The sequence below is a fragment of the Amia ocellicauda genome, chromosome 10, assembly GCF_036373705.1.
Source record: "Amia ocellicauda isolate fAmiCal2 chromosome 10, fAmiCal2.hap1, whole genome shotgun sequence".
Taxonomy (NCBI): domain Eukaryota; kingdom Metazoa; phylum Chordata; class Actinopteri; order Amiiformes; family Amiidae; genus Amia; species Amia ocellicauda.
The window spans coordinates 10,239,932-10,255,799 of NC_089859.1; the positions used below are offsets into that span (position 1 = coordinate 10,239,932).

Below are 15,868 nucleotides of genomic sequence, written 5' to 3' on the forward strand. Positions count from 1 at the left end.
CAATATGCCGCCTAACAATAGAGATACAGGGGAACAGGTCAATCACTGCACACTAACCCCATCTGCCACTCCTCGACACCAACACAAAAGAAATTCCTTTAGGTATGACTGCACCTTTACAGTACCAGTACAATTTACAGTGTAGATAATGCAATAAATTATTACATTTTTTTACTTCGTTCACGAAGCCTTCTTTAATATTTACAGAAGGCTTCATTAAGATACTCAAGAATGTATTTGTAAAATATAGATTTACTATAATTAGATGCATTTAAATCTTATTATACCCAAAAGATTACAAATCCAATACTTTTTTATTCCAATTTATTCAGAAATCACACAGCAGTACTACCTTTCCCAAGCGTATAGATAAAAAATGCAAGTACTTAAGGACACATTGCTCCGCAAAGCTAGACTGCTTTGTCCAACATTGTGTCCGTGAGCCTGTATTGGAAATCATTCCTTCTTCCCTAGAAATAAACTAAACTTCCTCCCTCAGGACACATGCACAGATAACTGCCTCTGTTTTATGAAAATGCCAAAGAACAAATACTGCATAAAAAGCATTTCTTCTAACAATGTATATAAATTAGTATTTTCTGATATTTTCCCCAAAACTCCATATTGCATTATATACACACACACACATATATATACACACACACATACACACACACATACATACACTCGCCTAAAGGATTATTAGGAACACCTGTTCAATTTCTCATTAATGCAATTATCTAACCAACCAATCACATGGCAGTTGCTTCAATGCATTTAGGGGTGTGGTCCTGGTCAAGACAATCTCCTGAACTCCAAACTGAATGTCTGAATGGGAAAGAAAGGTGATTTAAGCAATTTTGAGCGTGGCATGGTTGTTGGTGCCAGACAGGCCGGTCTGAGTATTTCACAATCTGCTCAGTTACTGGGATTTTCACGCACAACCATTTCTAGGGTTTACAAAGAATGGTGTGAAAAGGGAAAAACATCCAGTATGCGGCAGTCCTGTGGGCGAAAATGCCTTGTTGATGCTAGAGGTCAGAGGAGAATGGGCCGACTGATTCAAGTCCACCTTGAATCTAGTTTGAAGTATGCAAAAACACAAAAAACCACTCTGCCATCAATCTGTAGCCATCAATCAAAATGTTTAGTGGTCCGAAAAAACAAAAAGGTACTCGACAGAGCATGTACAGTTTTGTAAAGAATCGTCAAATATTGCCAAATCTAGGTGTGCAAAGTTGGTTGAGACCGATCCCAACTGACTTACAGCTGTAATTGCTGCCAATAGTACTTCCATAAAATTAACATACACCTTAACATACACATATTTTCCCCTTAACAGTGTGAAGTGTGGATGCATGAAACGTAGAACAAAATATGAAAAGTTTAAGGGGGTGTAGACTTTCTATGTATACACATACACTCACCTAAAGGATTATTAGGAACACCATACTAATACTGTGTTTGACCCCCTTTCGCCTTCAGAACTGCCTTAATTCTACGTGGCATTGATTCAACAAGGTGCTGAAAGCATTCTTTAGAAATGTTGGCCCATATTGATAGGATAGCATCTTGCAGTTGATGGAGATTTGTGGAATGCACATCCAGGGCACGAAGCTCCCGTTCCACCACATCCCAAAGATGCTCTATTGGGTTGAGATCTGGTGGCTGTGGGGGCCAGTTTAGTACAGTGAACTCATTGTCATTATTCAAGAAACCAATTTGAAATGATTCGACCTTTGTGACATGGTGCATTATCCTGCTGGAAGTAGCCATCAGAGGATGGGTACATGGTGGTCATAAAGGGATGGACATGGTCAGAAACAATGCTCAGGTAGGCCGTGGCATTTAAACGATGCCCAACTGGCACTAAGGGGCCTAAAGTGTGCCAAGAAAACATCCCCCACACCATTACACCACCACCACCAGCCTGCACAGTGGTAACAAGGCATGATGGATCCATGTTCTCATTCTGTTTACGCCAAATTCTGACTCTACCATCTGAATGTCTCAAGAGAAATGGAGACTCATCAGACCAGGCAACATTTTTCCAGTCTTCAACTGTCCAATTTTGGTGAGCTTGTGCAAATTGTAGCCTCTTTTTCCTATTTGTAGTGGAGATGAGTGGTACCCGGTGGGGTCTTCTGCTGTTGTAGCCCATCCGCCTCAAGGTTGTACGTGTTGTGGCTTCACAAATGCTTTGCTGCATACCTCGGTTGTAACGAGTGGTTATTTCAGTCAAAGTTGCTCTTCTATCAGCTTGAATCAGTCGGCCCATTCTCCTCTGACCTCTAGCATCAACAAGGCATTTTCGCCCACAGGACTGCCGCATACTGGATGTTTTTCCCTTTTCACACCATTCTTTGTAAACCCTAGAAATGGTTGTGCGTGAAAATCCCAGTAACTGAGCAGATTGTGAAATACTCAGACCGGCCCGTCTGGCACCAACAAACATGCCACGCTCAAAATTGCTTAAATCACCTTTCTTTCCCATTCAGACATTCAGTTTGGAGTTCAGGAGATTGTCTTGACCAGGACCACACCCCTAAATGCATTGAAGCAACTGCCATGTGATTGGTTGGTTAGATAATTGCATTAATGAGAAATTGAACAGGTGTTCCTAATAATCCTTTAGGTGAGTGTACATACATATCAATTTGCATTTCCTGTATCATTTCAGTTCTGCAAATTGTGTAGCACCCTTCATTGTTTGAAATTCCACACAAATTAAAAGGATGCACATTTAGAAAAAGGCCCAGTACAAATTATCCACACCGCAGGTTTGTTAATTACTGATGTCTAGATACTGTTTACAAGACCATGCCATAAGAAGTCATAAGTAACAGATTTGAAAAACTGAATAACCTATACGCATTTACTAATATTACGGAACCAATTGCAAATGGAATCAATGGGACATGGCGCAAACTAAGCTACAACCAATTCCCTTATTCAGTTTCAACAGTTTAGACCAAATCCAGAATTAAATCCTTAATGAATTTTGCTCATTATACATTATGATTTTTTTGTTTATTGGTACAGCCCCCTTTATGCAGTTTCTTCTTGGAGCATTTAGCATTTTCTCAAAAAATGATAAAAAAGAAAGCTAGAAAATGGTTGTATATTATTCATTTAAGGCATTCTTAATGCTACAGAGAACCACAAAATCACAGCAATGCACAGCAAAGTCAGTAAGACAAAAACATTAAAATAAAAATCTGTAGAAAAAGTGCTCAGTTCTTCATTAATTCACTGTCAATATAAATAAATAAATAGAACAATTATTGTGATGATTCCTACTCAGAATAAATTGCAATTCAATTTCACCAAATTTAGTGCACCTATAAGAAATCTTATACTGGGGTTATAGTGACCTAATGACTGCAACTACTGAAACACCAGCAACAAAATGAAATACTAAAATTAATAAGGAAAAAGATGATCAAAGGCAAATCATTTCAAAGTTTTGAGGGGCAGTCAAAGTAGCTCAGAGAACATGTAAGAAAATATATACAGTTCATTGCCTAAGCCAAACAATTAAATGCACGTGAAAGCAAGATGCTATATTTCGTTAGTTTTAATTCAGCTTAATAAAAAAAGGAAGCTTTCCATAGAACTACCTTTTTCACAAATCTTTAGCAGCAGGGATAAAAATTTACATTTATATGAAATGCAATTTGTACTAGAGCACAGTCTAAATTATTAACACCGAACAATACATTTCTTCATGGTCTTTGCTTTAGACAGGGTATCATGGTTTTCATGCCACCGGAGCACTCGGATATTTAACTCATCGTTTCAATTAGCTGTTCAGCTGTGTGAGGACAGAGCCACAATTCAGTCCCGTAATGGACAAAAAAGCAACATCACATCTATTTTTAAAGGTCAAATTGCATAAGGATGCATCTGGATAGTAAAGAACAAGTAATTCTGGGTGTGAATGACTGCATCCTCCAAGACAACTATGTGAATCTTGCACCAGAGTGATGTGACCATTCTGTCCACTACTGCAATTAGTTTTTAAGTTGGTACATCTTTAGACCATTGGTTCTCAACTGCCATTAGTAACTAAGATTTCATTCTTGAAAATGTAAACATTTTACTGAAAAGGATACTGAAATGGCCATAGGTGTGAAATACTTTTTTACACCTTCACCTGAATTGTACCTGAATAAAAAGCAAAGAGCTCGGGTGGCACTAAAACCAGGAGAGTGTGGCCATAAATGACTGGAGACTGACACCCTTGACAAAGATGATAAACCATTTTAGGTTTATCACAGTCCATCTTCTTGAAAGAGGTTTTATAGCAAGCATTAATTCCAATACATGACTAATGTGCTTTGTACAACCAATTATGAGAAACTGGGAAAGGCAGCTGAGGGTGGGGATTGAAATCTGTAGGCAAAGAAGTCAAATCCCTGAAGAATATGAACTGGAAATGTTAATTCAGAACAGTCTTTCATAAACAAATAAAAAAAAAGCAAAACAAAATTAACCACTAGGAAAAGACAAAAACACATAGGGGGAAACAAAGTGCATATTGAAAGGGGTTTGAATTATATCATATGGATACCTCAAACACATACTTCAAATTTTCTGCAGATGGTAATCTGAATGAGAGACAAATGTAATTGAAAGAATTCAATATAGTGAAAGGAAATGAATGACTACTGTGCCTTTAATACTATTTATGCAAAATGTATTTTTACATTGGTACCTCTCAGAATAATATTTACCATGCAAAGAAACCATTTTCAAACTGCATCTCTTCCAGAAATAAAATAACTTGAGGTATAACTCATATTAAAACATTTCCCTAGCAAGACAAATGAATACACCAGTAGTCTTGGATAAAAGCATATTGGTATGGATCTGCAAAAAAACATGGCTGGAAAAGTGAGACATACATCTGGAAGAGTTTTAAATTAATCTGTTACAACAATGACGGACAAAGAAGATTTAATCATAAGCATATTATATTACAAATTCAAAAGTTTTGTTTCTGAAGATGTGTTCAGACAATAAGCATTGAGCTCTGGGATACCTGAAATCATAGTGTTTAACTTCTTACTGTAGGCTGATGTGAATTCCTCAGTCAAGTGTTCGGATTTAGTCGTATTTTGTTGCATCTCCCACAGATTTATGTCAAAACTGTCACTGTGAAGCACCTCAACTTACCTGGTTAAATACACTGTTTGACTGAAGCAGTTCCTTTAAATAAATAAGCTTGATGCTAAAAATAAAATAAACTATAGGAATAACACTGAAATAAATCATAGTTTTGGAATGGTTATTATAAACTTGATTTTACTTTCAGAAAAGAAAGAAGGCCATTGCAGAAAAAAAACAATAAGCAGAGAAAAAGAGAAGGGCCCTCTTACGTCTAAGCATGGTAAATGTTTCAATCCATAGAATAATACAACAATGCTTTGGAGAGGGGGGATAAAATTACAGAACTCTTGAAAATCTTTACAAGTTTGTATGGGAATAAGTAATTTTGTGTGGACACTAACAGTCCCTACTTTATTTAAAGAACAAATATACAAGTTTATAGTTTTTATTTTCTTTCGGTTTTCCCTACAGCTAACTATTGCACTGACATTCCAGGAAAGAAAAAAAAAAAACAAAAAAAAAAAAAACACCACTCGTTACCGCTCAGGTGTACAGATGCACATTAAAGGAGACATTTTATTTTAATTTATACCTGCGACTTTTCCATTGTAATAGAATACAGCTCATACACTCACATTGAGCCCAGTATCCAAGGTCACTCATATGCACAATATTATTCCATAGACGGACGATACACTTCTTCATAATTCTGGTTGTATGGAAGGAGTGCTTTTGCAGCTTATCTGACAATCTTCGTTTCAGGCAAAGAATACTACTGCTACAAATTAACTTTTGATTAAAGTGAAGTCACCTCGCAGGTATTAGGCTGAGAGACCTATCGCATTGCTTTAACGGTTTTGAAAAATGCAAAAGGAACCTTGATATATGACAATTCACATCTCCAAAATGTGCATCTACCTATAAAAGGGATACCATATACCCTCTTACCCTTGTAGGAGGTTGTTAACCATTAACTTGAGTTTCTGTATTAATAGAGACCCAAGCCTGCGTGTGTGTTTCAAAATGTATTTTAATTTCTTAAGTCTGCAGGATTCACTTCACTTCACCTTTTTGTCAATCAAATTAAACCAGCAAAGTGACAAATGTGGGGTGTGGGAGGGTTGCCCAAACGATTTTCTAAGCCAGAATAACTGTGCTAGAAAACACATTAATTGTCCAATCTGTTGGACGGTGATCCCATTTGCATTTGCCAAGCAACAAAAAATCCACCTGATCAAGGCTTGTTCACACCCATTCATACTGAATAGGGGAATGATACAGGTGACTTTAAGCAACATGTCAAATGCTCATGAGAAAAACCAATAACGTCAAATGACTAAAACCTCATATCACAGGGTATTGAGTGAGAAATATTTAAATGTAATATTTAAATGCTATGAAAATGAAGAAGGCATAAAGTATTCCTTTAGCACCTGCTGTCAAGTTAGACCACACTCTCGCGGTTGCTGGAAACCAGGACAGCCCTGCGGCAGATAGGACAGGTGGAATTTTCCGAAAGCCAGCGGTCAATACAGTGGACGTGATACTCGTGCGAGCAGGGCAGCTTTCGCAGCTTGTTTCCCTCCGCGTATTCAGTGATGCACACACTGCAGGTCTTTAGAGCATCGTTCTCCCCAAAATTGCGGGTGGAGAGGTTGTCAATTTGTTCTTTGGTGAGTCCCCTGGGCTGGTCATCGTCATCATCATTAAGGAGAAAGAAGTGCGCCAGTCTCAGGAAAGGCAATGACCCAGGCTCCTCAAGACTGATGGGGCCTCGAGGGGCACGGCCTTCCCTGCCGGCGGCAGGCGGTGAGCTGCCCTCGCTAACGGTATCCCGCTGCTCCTCGGAGCTCCGTGGCTCCGCACCCTCCAGACCTGAGCTGCTGCTGTTGGTGGTGGTTGGGGGGCTGGTGGCATTTTGCGACTCTGTGGACTCGGTCTGGTTCGGCCCCCGGTTAGAGTCTGAGTCGCTATCACTGTCCATAAAATAGCTCAGCTCCCCAAAGCCTGTCATTATCTGTCGAATCATGGTCTGTAGAGCCATGGACGTGGCCTCACTAAGTCCAGCATCTGATATTCTCCGAATGGGAATCCTAATGGTGCTGACGTAGGTCCGCACACCCGCCCTCTCCGAGCGTGAGAAGGTACGGCGGAATCCGCCTCGCTCGCTCTCATACAAGAAAGTGTTGTTGGAGGTCTGAGAGCGAGACCTGGTCCTGCTCGCAATACTGTCCCTTTGGCGATACTCCCCAGGGCGCACTCTCCGCACCTGAAGGTCCAGCATAATGGTTGGGGGTCTTCTGCTCGAGGCATTGGTCTCAGTGGCAGCCCCTGCTTCTGAAGGGGTCTCGTTTTCCTGAGGTGGTTCAGCTGGCTCTGCTGCAGCACTGTCCAATTGGGCATCGTACTCCACCGTGCTTTGTCTGGAAAGCACATGCTGCCTAGTTCGAGAACTTCCTTCCATCTGAGGCTCAGGAAGGTAATCGGGACTCTGAGAAGACGTGCTTCGACGAGAGAGCCGCACACCCTCTACTCCGTCAAGGTTAAGCGGAGAACGGCCCCTCTCATTCCGCGCTCTGGTTCTGCGCTGCTCTGGGCTGCGGCTCCTGGCCCTCCGCTGGCCTCTCCGGACTGGCTCTTCAGCTGGGGGGCTCGGCGGGTCTGGCAACTCAGGTTGCTGAATGAATGGCCTGATCAAAGTAGGAGTCTCAGGCCTCGGAGGCTCAGGCCTCGGAGGCTCTGGTTCTGGCTGGACGATGATGGCAGGTTCCTCTGGTTCTGGAGCAGTTTCAATAGGTTGTTCCACTTCAGGCACAGGCACAGGCACAGGCACAGGCACAGGCACAGGTACAGGCACGGGAACGGGAACAGGAACGGACACAGGCACAGGCACGGGCTCTGCTTCCCCGTCCACTTGCTCACCACCCTCTGCCCTGGCTTGCTGCTCTGCAATATTGCGATTCACGTTGATTTCCAAGCTGAAGCGGAAGTCTCCGCTGTTGGGGTTGGTCCGGCTCACTGCCCGCCAAGATTGATTGCCCCTGTGCCCGCTCCTGGTCGTGTTCCCTGTCCTTCTCACCGAGTTCAACCAATCCAGAATAGTGTCACCATTGGATCCTTCCTCCGGCCCTTCTGGTCCTGTCAAATGCAAAGAACAAACCTTAGTGCAAGTTCAGTTGGCCAAAATTTGGACTTAACTGTTTTTTCTTTGTCCTACCTTAACAAAATATATTGCATATCCCACACCCGGACAATAACTTCAACAACCTGACCAAATGTCCAAACGGAAGGATCATTTGTACTGGCACATCCATGATTAATCTGTCGTAGCACAACTTTAACTTGCTCGAATTAATAGTAATCACAAATAACCTGTTTGATAATTTGGCAGCAACCTGGTCACATTATGCAATTTTGTATAAATGGATTCTTCATGCATGGCAACCGATTTTGTGTGATGATCGCCAGTTCACAAAATTAAGGTCATGCCAAATAGATTAATTATTTTTTTAATCCTGTACTTATTTGTAATATGAACAACACAAATTTCATTAATTGAGGTATACCTTTCTTTGCACAAGAAATTACAGCATAATTCATGCTAAGCAAAATGTTTGCTAAAAGGGGACCTATAACAATCCTATTGGAGTGTTTGTTTTTCTCTCCTACAAGCCCTCTGCAGCTACCCTGTGAAGGGCGCTATATGCAATAAAAATTACATTAAATTCATGGGGATAGGTTTCATAAATACATGAAATTAGTTCATACAAATTGATTGTTACAGAAAATAGGTTTGATAAATTAACAATAACAATAATAGTTCCCGCTCCTGACTGATGCTCTTTCGCTTCATTTTAGAGCATGGATTCCCAATGTCTGGTGATGGAGGGCAAATTTCCCGAGGTTGCATGGGATGGGGGGCCACAGTAGAAAATGAACCACCAATTTTATTTCCTATACATTTCTGATAGGGAACATTTATTAACTTTAATTGTGGTTTTATTATTTTCCCCCTAATTACATGTGCAAGTTGTAATAGAAAATTATCATAAAGTGTCAAAATAAAGAAAAGCTTCAGAAAAGGAGTGGTTGAAGCTTGGCTTTGGCGGGCCACACCAAACATCTTTGAGCGCTGCACTTTGGGAACCCCCGTTTTAGAGCCTCTTTCAGAACTTTCACTTCCAGCACATTATCATAAAAAAATAAAAATAATTTTAAAACTAAAATAATGAATGGATCACGTTTTGTATTTTGATTGTTGACTTGATTTTAATATTTTTTATTAAAATTTAATGTAACTGAATTATGCCACTATGCCATCTATCTATGCAAGGTTAGCATTGCATTTCTGTTCAGCCAACATTTTATATTTTATTTTTAAAATTACTTTTCTAAATTAATTGTATACACTCGTGCTATAACGAATACCTGGATTGCAGGGTCGTGCAAAGTGAGGTATACCGGTAATTTAACAGATTCAACTGTAATATTCACTTACGATTGCCAAACAAATGTTAAAAACAATACACAAATACAGATATCATTAGCATCACTGAAGCTATAAAGTAAATAATTTGATAATCCAACATACCAACATTTTCTTCACTCCTGCTCTCATTACTAGCTTGCTGATCAGGCCCATCTTTGACTTGCTGAAGGCGATTTAATAATTCCTCTGCAGTAATCTCACCTAAAAAAATAAAATAATTAAATATCAGATTATAGGGGGGTTATTTATGATGCATCAAGGAGAAAGTTTGTTGACACTGCGTACCCTTAAATGAAAACCTGACCTCTGAGTCACCCATGGGAGGGGAAAAAAGTAATGGTATAGAGCACAAACAGGGATAGTGAGAGTTCAATATGAATTGAATACTGTAAGGGGAAAAACCAAATGATGGAATAAGCAATCAATTTTAGTTCTAAATTAAAAAAAGAAATACAAATTGCATACAATTGATAAATGTACATGTGGGAAGACTCAAATTACTTACCCATAAGTTGAAATAAAATGCATTTGATTAGAATAAAGATGAGTAGGAAGAATTACTAATTTGTCTGTGAAACTCCATTTATGATGAAAACAAAAACCCTGTCAACAGGTTTTCAGAATTTAGTGCACACCCCCTGCACAGCATGTACATGTCCTACAGGAACGCGTATTTGGACTTCACATGCGTCACTGTGGGCACCTCATGTATCAATCCAACCTCTCAAGACCCTGGTTTCACACAGTAATTACACAGGTTTTCAATGTCAACCACTCCTTTACAAATGCTAAATTTCATTGTAAAATATTAAAAAGTGGAAAAGAAAAAATTAAAATACTTTGAATGTAACTTAAAACACATAGCTGTTTTTGCATTATTTTAGTTTGTAGGCTCAGTGTCCCAGTACTAAATAATATAATGATACAAGTTACTACTAACACTATTACAAAGATCAATTCAACACTACTTATCTTGTTATAATTGTATTTTCACTATAGACATAACCACATCTGATCATTAATAAGCTGGTTTAAAAGATCACTTTTTTTCATTGTTGACTTCTAATTCATGCTTCAGTGAGTGGCAGAATGTGCCAATCATAAACCATAACATTTGTTTTCATTTGAATAATGGTAACAAAATATTAGAGCAAATAAAGCAACCGGATCCTGTATCTTGCGATTTCATTTCATTTGCTGTGTGCAATGGGTTTAATTTTCAGAACATTTGTATTCATTTTGGTATTGCTGCATTATCTGTGCACGTTCATTAACCAGTAATCATCCTATTTTCCAGTAATTGAGAAGTGCTTTGAAAACTGATAATGTATCTCTAGACAAATAATCATTTCAGATATTATTGTATTTTTAGATTAATAAATGTAAAGAAAACATATTTGTCATAATTGCTAAAGACATTGGATATATCCTACACCAGATGAAGGGCTCTTCGACATTTTATATATTTATAGTGCACATCTCGTACCGTGAGCTTTGCGCAAAAAAAAAAAAAAAAAACCTTCAGATGCAAAAGGGTGCTCACTATATTCTGAAAACTGCAGTAAACAAAGACACAAACCTTCCAAAAAATGAATCCATAGCACAGTTATGGGCAACTTCTAATAATAATAATATTGATTGAAACAGATTGCAAAAAAGTTGAAAATCCTCAATAGCATGTGAGTGTAATAGGAGGTCATTGAAAATTGCAAGACTTACCATTAAAAGCCCTGTCCATTCAATGCCATCTTCTGGCCAATGGACGAACCTGCTCAAGTTGCTCCAAAAAGTACTTCATTTCATTGCGTCGTGAAAAAAATGGATCGGTCATCTTCAGCAGTCCTGACGCTTTTGTTGCAAGAACAATAACACTGCCATTCCTAGGACAAGGTATTGAAGGAGGCGCAAAGTCCAGCTCTAGAGAATTGCTTGAATATTTATCATAGCCTCATTTCAACTGCTTGCCGTCTTACTATATACGGATTTCTATTTTAAAGACAAAACATAACCAGAAAGAAACTAGTTTCTTCAGTCTGTGTGCAAACAACCACACCTGTGGAATTATAGAAAGTGCTTTGTTTTCTTGTGAGGTTATCCGTGCCAAATTCTACAACTAAATATTAACACAAGGTAGACCTATGCAAGTTCAAGGTAACAATGTGAGTGAAAAGAGGTTGTATTGTGAATATCTTGGAATAAAAATGCACATATAAAAACACAGGAAGATGTAATTGAAAATGAATATTTGTATGAATAAATTCAACTTGTTTTCCAATGCCTTTTATAGTTGCAAATGTGAATACAAAAACCGAAAATACAAGGCTTTGAATACTTCATTAATAGGTTGAGTCCCTGTCTAGAAGATCGTGACTCCTGTAGTATATCCATGGTGGATTATTTATAGCGACGTGGACGTTCTTATTCAATGTCTTGTGCACTATGCAGAGAATGCATGTGCTCTTGAGAAGTGCTAGGGTACAAGTTTGGAACCTGAACATGAGCTGTACCAGACTTGCACAACAGTGTGTGTTTGGGCCATTAGCAAATGCTAACAAGAGAGACATCGTGTAGCATCAAAGTGAATAAGAACACAGCCAGGCACCAAAAGCAGCAGCATAAAGACCTAATAGAAGGTAGATGTGAAGACAGAAGCCATAAAACCCTAGAAAACCATCACTGGATTGACTTCTGAATTTCTTTTATAAGCACAGCTACTGACTTAAGAAAGTAATGCAGCTAAACAAAGTATCAGAAATATGAAGCCCTTTGGCTAGGGCACAGATTTTCAAGGGTAATGAAATAACTGCTAAAAGCAGAGAAGAATAAATGCAGTAAAAGTCACACATACACAACTCACATTACAATAGAGACAATTAGATCAATTGTACAATCAAGGTTTTTCACCATCTTCTATACACATTGGGTTTTAAAGGATAAATTACTTTAAAAAGCAAATGGATGTTTTTGAAAGCTAATTTGTTAAAATTCTGGATGGTATTTAAAACACTACTGAAGATTCATGAATGTAATTAATATGACGCATGCATGCATTTCATGTTGTTTCCAGAATCAGCAAAAAGAAAGATTCATCTCAAGATCACGGAGGTGGTTCAAAATGTGTATGTTTCAGTAATAAGCAGTCTTCTTCAAAACACTGTCTAGCAGGTTTTTAGGCAAGGTTGATAAAATCAAGTGCTTCACTTTGAATTTGAATTTAATTTTAGAATCTCTGCTTTGTCCAGACCTGGGGTATAAAATCCAATTTCTCTCTCTTAGTTTACATTTCTTGACCCAGTGTAGCATTTTGCCACACACACAAAGAATGCAAACAGTTCTCACTTTAGACATGTATGCTGTGTGTTTGTCTAGAGGTAGGCTTCATGGTTTTCTTGAAATGTGCAATTAATACAATAAAAAAAAAAAAGTTTCCTTAAGAACATTGTGTACTCTGTTTTGAAACATTTATCCCTGTTCTCATATTGAAAAAAAACTTAACCTAATACAAGAACATCAAATTTAGATAAGAACACTTAAGGGCTAATCACAATGTAGCATTTAATCCGTAGGCTGACACCTGCAGTTTCATTGCAATGTTTGTATTCAGACCAGTGTACAATGGTGTTTAGGCAAATAACTCTGATGGGGAAAAGAGAAGAAAAAAAAAAAAAAAAAAAAAACAGCAGTGCAAATAGCCCTTAATACAGTGATACTTTTGGCAGTATGTGTACATCTGATGGAGTTATCTGTGAGCTCAACATGAACTACTAAAGGTATGAGGAGCAGCTGCCTGATCATGACACTGGAAGAAGCAACATTAACAAAGTGTGAACAGAATGCTACCATGTCTGGGAGCACCCAAAACATACTCTGCAATGCACAAACGCATGCCCTGTAGGTATGTATAAAATAATATATTACCAGGTGTTCCTAGCAGGTTATTGTCTCTCATCAGTCTGTAGTCTTCCTCACTCAGATTGTTAACAAACTGGTAAAAGGCCTCCTCTCTGTCGAGCCGGTCTAGCTGGCGCTGACGTTGAGCTTCAGACTGATCGCTCCCTCCTTGCTCTGGACCATCCGAGTTCTCCATCGCAGCAGGGGATAGGTGAGGTCCTACTTCACAGACACAAGAGAAAAGAGGTAAGGTTAGAAAACAAACAGCTCTGCAATGTCTTAAACTGTTTGCACATAATTTAGATTATGGTAGATGGGTAAAGGTAGTAGGAAATACACAAAATAGGCAGAGGTTAAAATCTATCTTATGCACTACAGGGTGGAGGCTACAGTTATATGTAAAAATGAGTTAATCAAAAATAAACTGGATGTTAAACATAAAATATGCAATTGTTTGAATATTGAATAGCGAATATTAAAAAGGAATGAAAGCAGCATAGCTCATGTTACACATCTGGTTGATAATATCAAGATTGATTCTACCAGTTATACAGAAATCATAGAAGACGGAGTCTCCACCTGCTTAGCAGTTGTATCCACATTAGATTTGTAAAATTGCTGTACAGTTACTACAAACACAATAAACATTCAATATCCAGGAACTGAGTTTTTTTTTTTTTTTTTTGAACAACAACTTATTAATCCACACATTTTTCAAATGGCTAGGAAATCAATTATATTTTTTTCACTATAAAGACTTCAGACACAAATATCCAAAATGTAGATAACACCAGAACATGAAAGGTTTGATGGCTTCAGCTTGTCAATAAGAAACCACAACACTGTAGATCAGACTTTCCTTCCAGGAACACACTGCATGGCAATATGTCCACCTCTTTTATTAAAATAATGAATGTCTCATTTAAAACTCTTTTCCCTACAAAGCTACAAAACTGGATTAGCACTACATTCTATAATGGAACAGGAATACGAAGTGAGGAAGGTATTTAAGTTGCTTTAACCTCCCCCCCACAAAGGAGCCCCTCAAGTTCAAAGTAGAAATTACAGTGACAAGCTATTCAATCAGGGTTAATTTAAATCAAAAATCAACATCGACCTTTTTAACGAAATAAATGAATAAATACATAACGTTTGTAAATCAAAAATGTCAAAAGACAAAGGCTGTCTTAAATCTAAATTCCAGATGCATAGCTATGCAAGCTACACATCACTGGAGTAGGGCCTTGGATCGTCCTTATTTCATTTCAGTGCTTGAGAAAACGTACATTAAAATAATTGTTTTTTTTAAAACACTAATCACCGATGCACTGTGAATCTAATTGAATGTCATTTTACAGAAATGGTTGATGTGATGTTCATTATGCTACATCTCTGGAATCTCATCACTAAAAGAGAGGAGAGAAAAACAAAATGGCATCAGCCGGCTGTATAAACTGGGTCAGGGGGGGAAATGCAACTTATTCAATTTATATACTTGGTCTTCCTATTATAGAATCAAACGTAAAGGACTTCGAGAAAATATATTACAAAACAAATGTAAAACTTAATTCTGAAACAGATCTGGACCAGAAAACCTACGTTAAAATAATTCTAGGGCCCGCCGCCTGACAAATGTAAAGGAAAAAACAAGCAACGACAACCCAAATATATCTTCTTATGTTAATCAATCGACCACAACGAGGAAGTATAAATATTGTACTTTCGGAAGTTCACTTCCAGCCGAAACTGAAATGTTGCTTCGATTTACAATAATTAAGGAAAAACTATCCCATCAGCCGACATCTCATGAATTGCACAACAGAAGATAAACAAGGAGTTTCTAATTAAACCAACGTCATCACGTTTCGCCCAATAACACAAAGCAGGGCGCAATGCCAGCCCCCGGCACGGCCTCGACGGCTGCTCGGATTACCTGTTTCAATTCGTTGCCCTTATTTTAGTTTATATGTTATTTTTTTCTTTCTCTCTCTCTAGTCCGCCTCAGCCTTCCTCCGTCTCAAACTGCCATTTTCTCCATTATTACAGAACGTACCGGAAACTGGAGTTAGGTTTAGACGGAAATACGTAATTCCCGAGAAAACTTCCTGAGCCGACTGTGCGGTGGTGCTGGTCGGCCACAGCGCCCCCCATGGCCGGAGGGGAGATGGCGGCCATGCTGCGTCACGGCGCTGTATCCGCCGCTGCAGATGTGTCGGTATCGCGGAAGTGCATGAGCCGGTGCCGGGGTGAAAAAAGCTCAGTTTCGTGATACATATGGCGACATGTTGGAGGAAGAAAGTGCGCGTTGCGGCAGCGGCCAGGGCTGTGATAGATGCATTGATCAAGTCGGGGGTATTCGTGGAGGAGAGTGCAGCT

At 38.8% G+C, this 15,868-nt stretch overlaps 1 protein-coding gene across 2 annotated transcripts; it reads right to left on the reverse strand.

The window, feature by feature from the left end:
- Window positions 1-3,559: 3,559 nt before the first annotated feature.
- Window positions 3,560-15,548, reverse strand: rlim (ring finger protein, LIM domain interacting). Of its 2 annotated transcripts, none has more exons than XM_066714952.1 (4): window positions 15,426-15,548; window positions 13,520-13,711; window positions 9,704-9,802; window positions 3,560-8,250 (listed from the first exon to the last, which is right to left on the reverse strand). In XM_066714952.1, the coding sequence occupies exons 2-4, from the start codon at window positions 13,686-13,688 to the stop codon at window positions 6,557-6,559; spliced, it is 1,962 nt and encodes a 653-aa protein (XP_066571049.1). In that variant the 5' UTR covers window positions 13,689-13,711; window positions 15,426-15,548; the 3' UTR covers window positions 3,560-6,556. The 2 variants fall into 2 exon arrangements, with proteins under 2 accessions (XP_066571049.1, XP_066571048.1); XM_066714951.1 differs by having other exon boundaries at window positions 13,520-13,714.
- Between the last annotated feature and the right edge of the window lie 320 nt (window positions 15,549-15,868).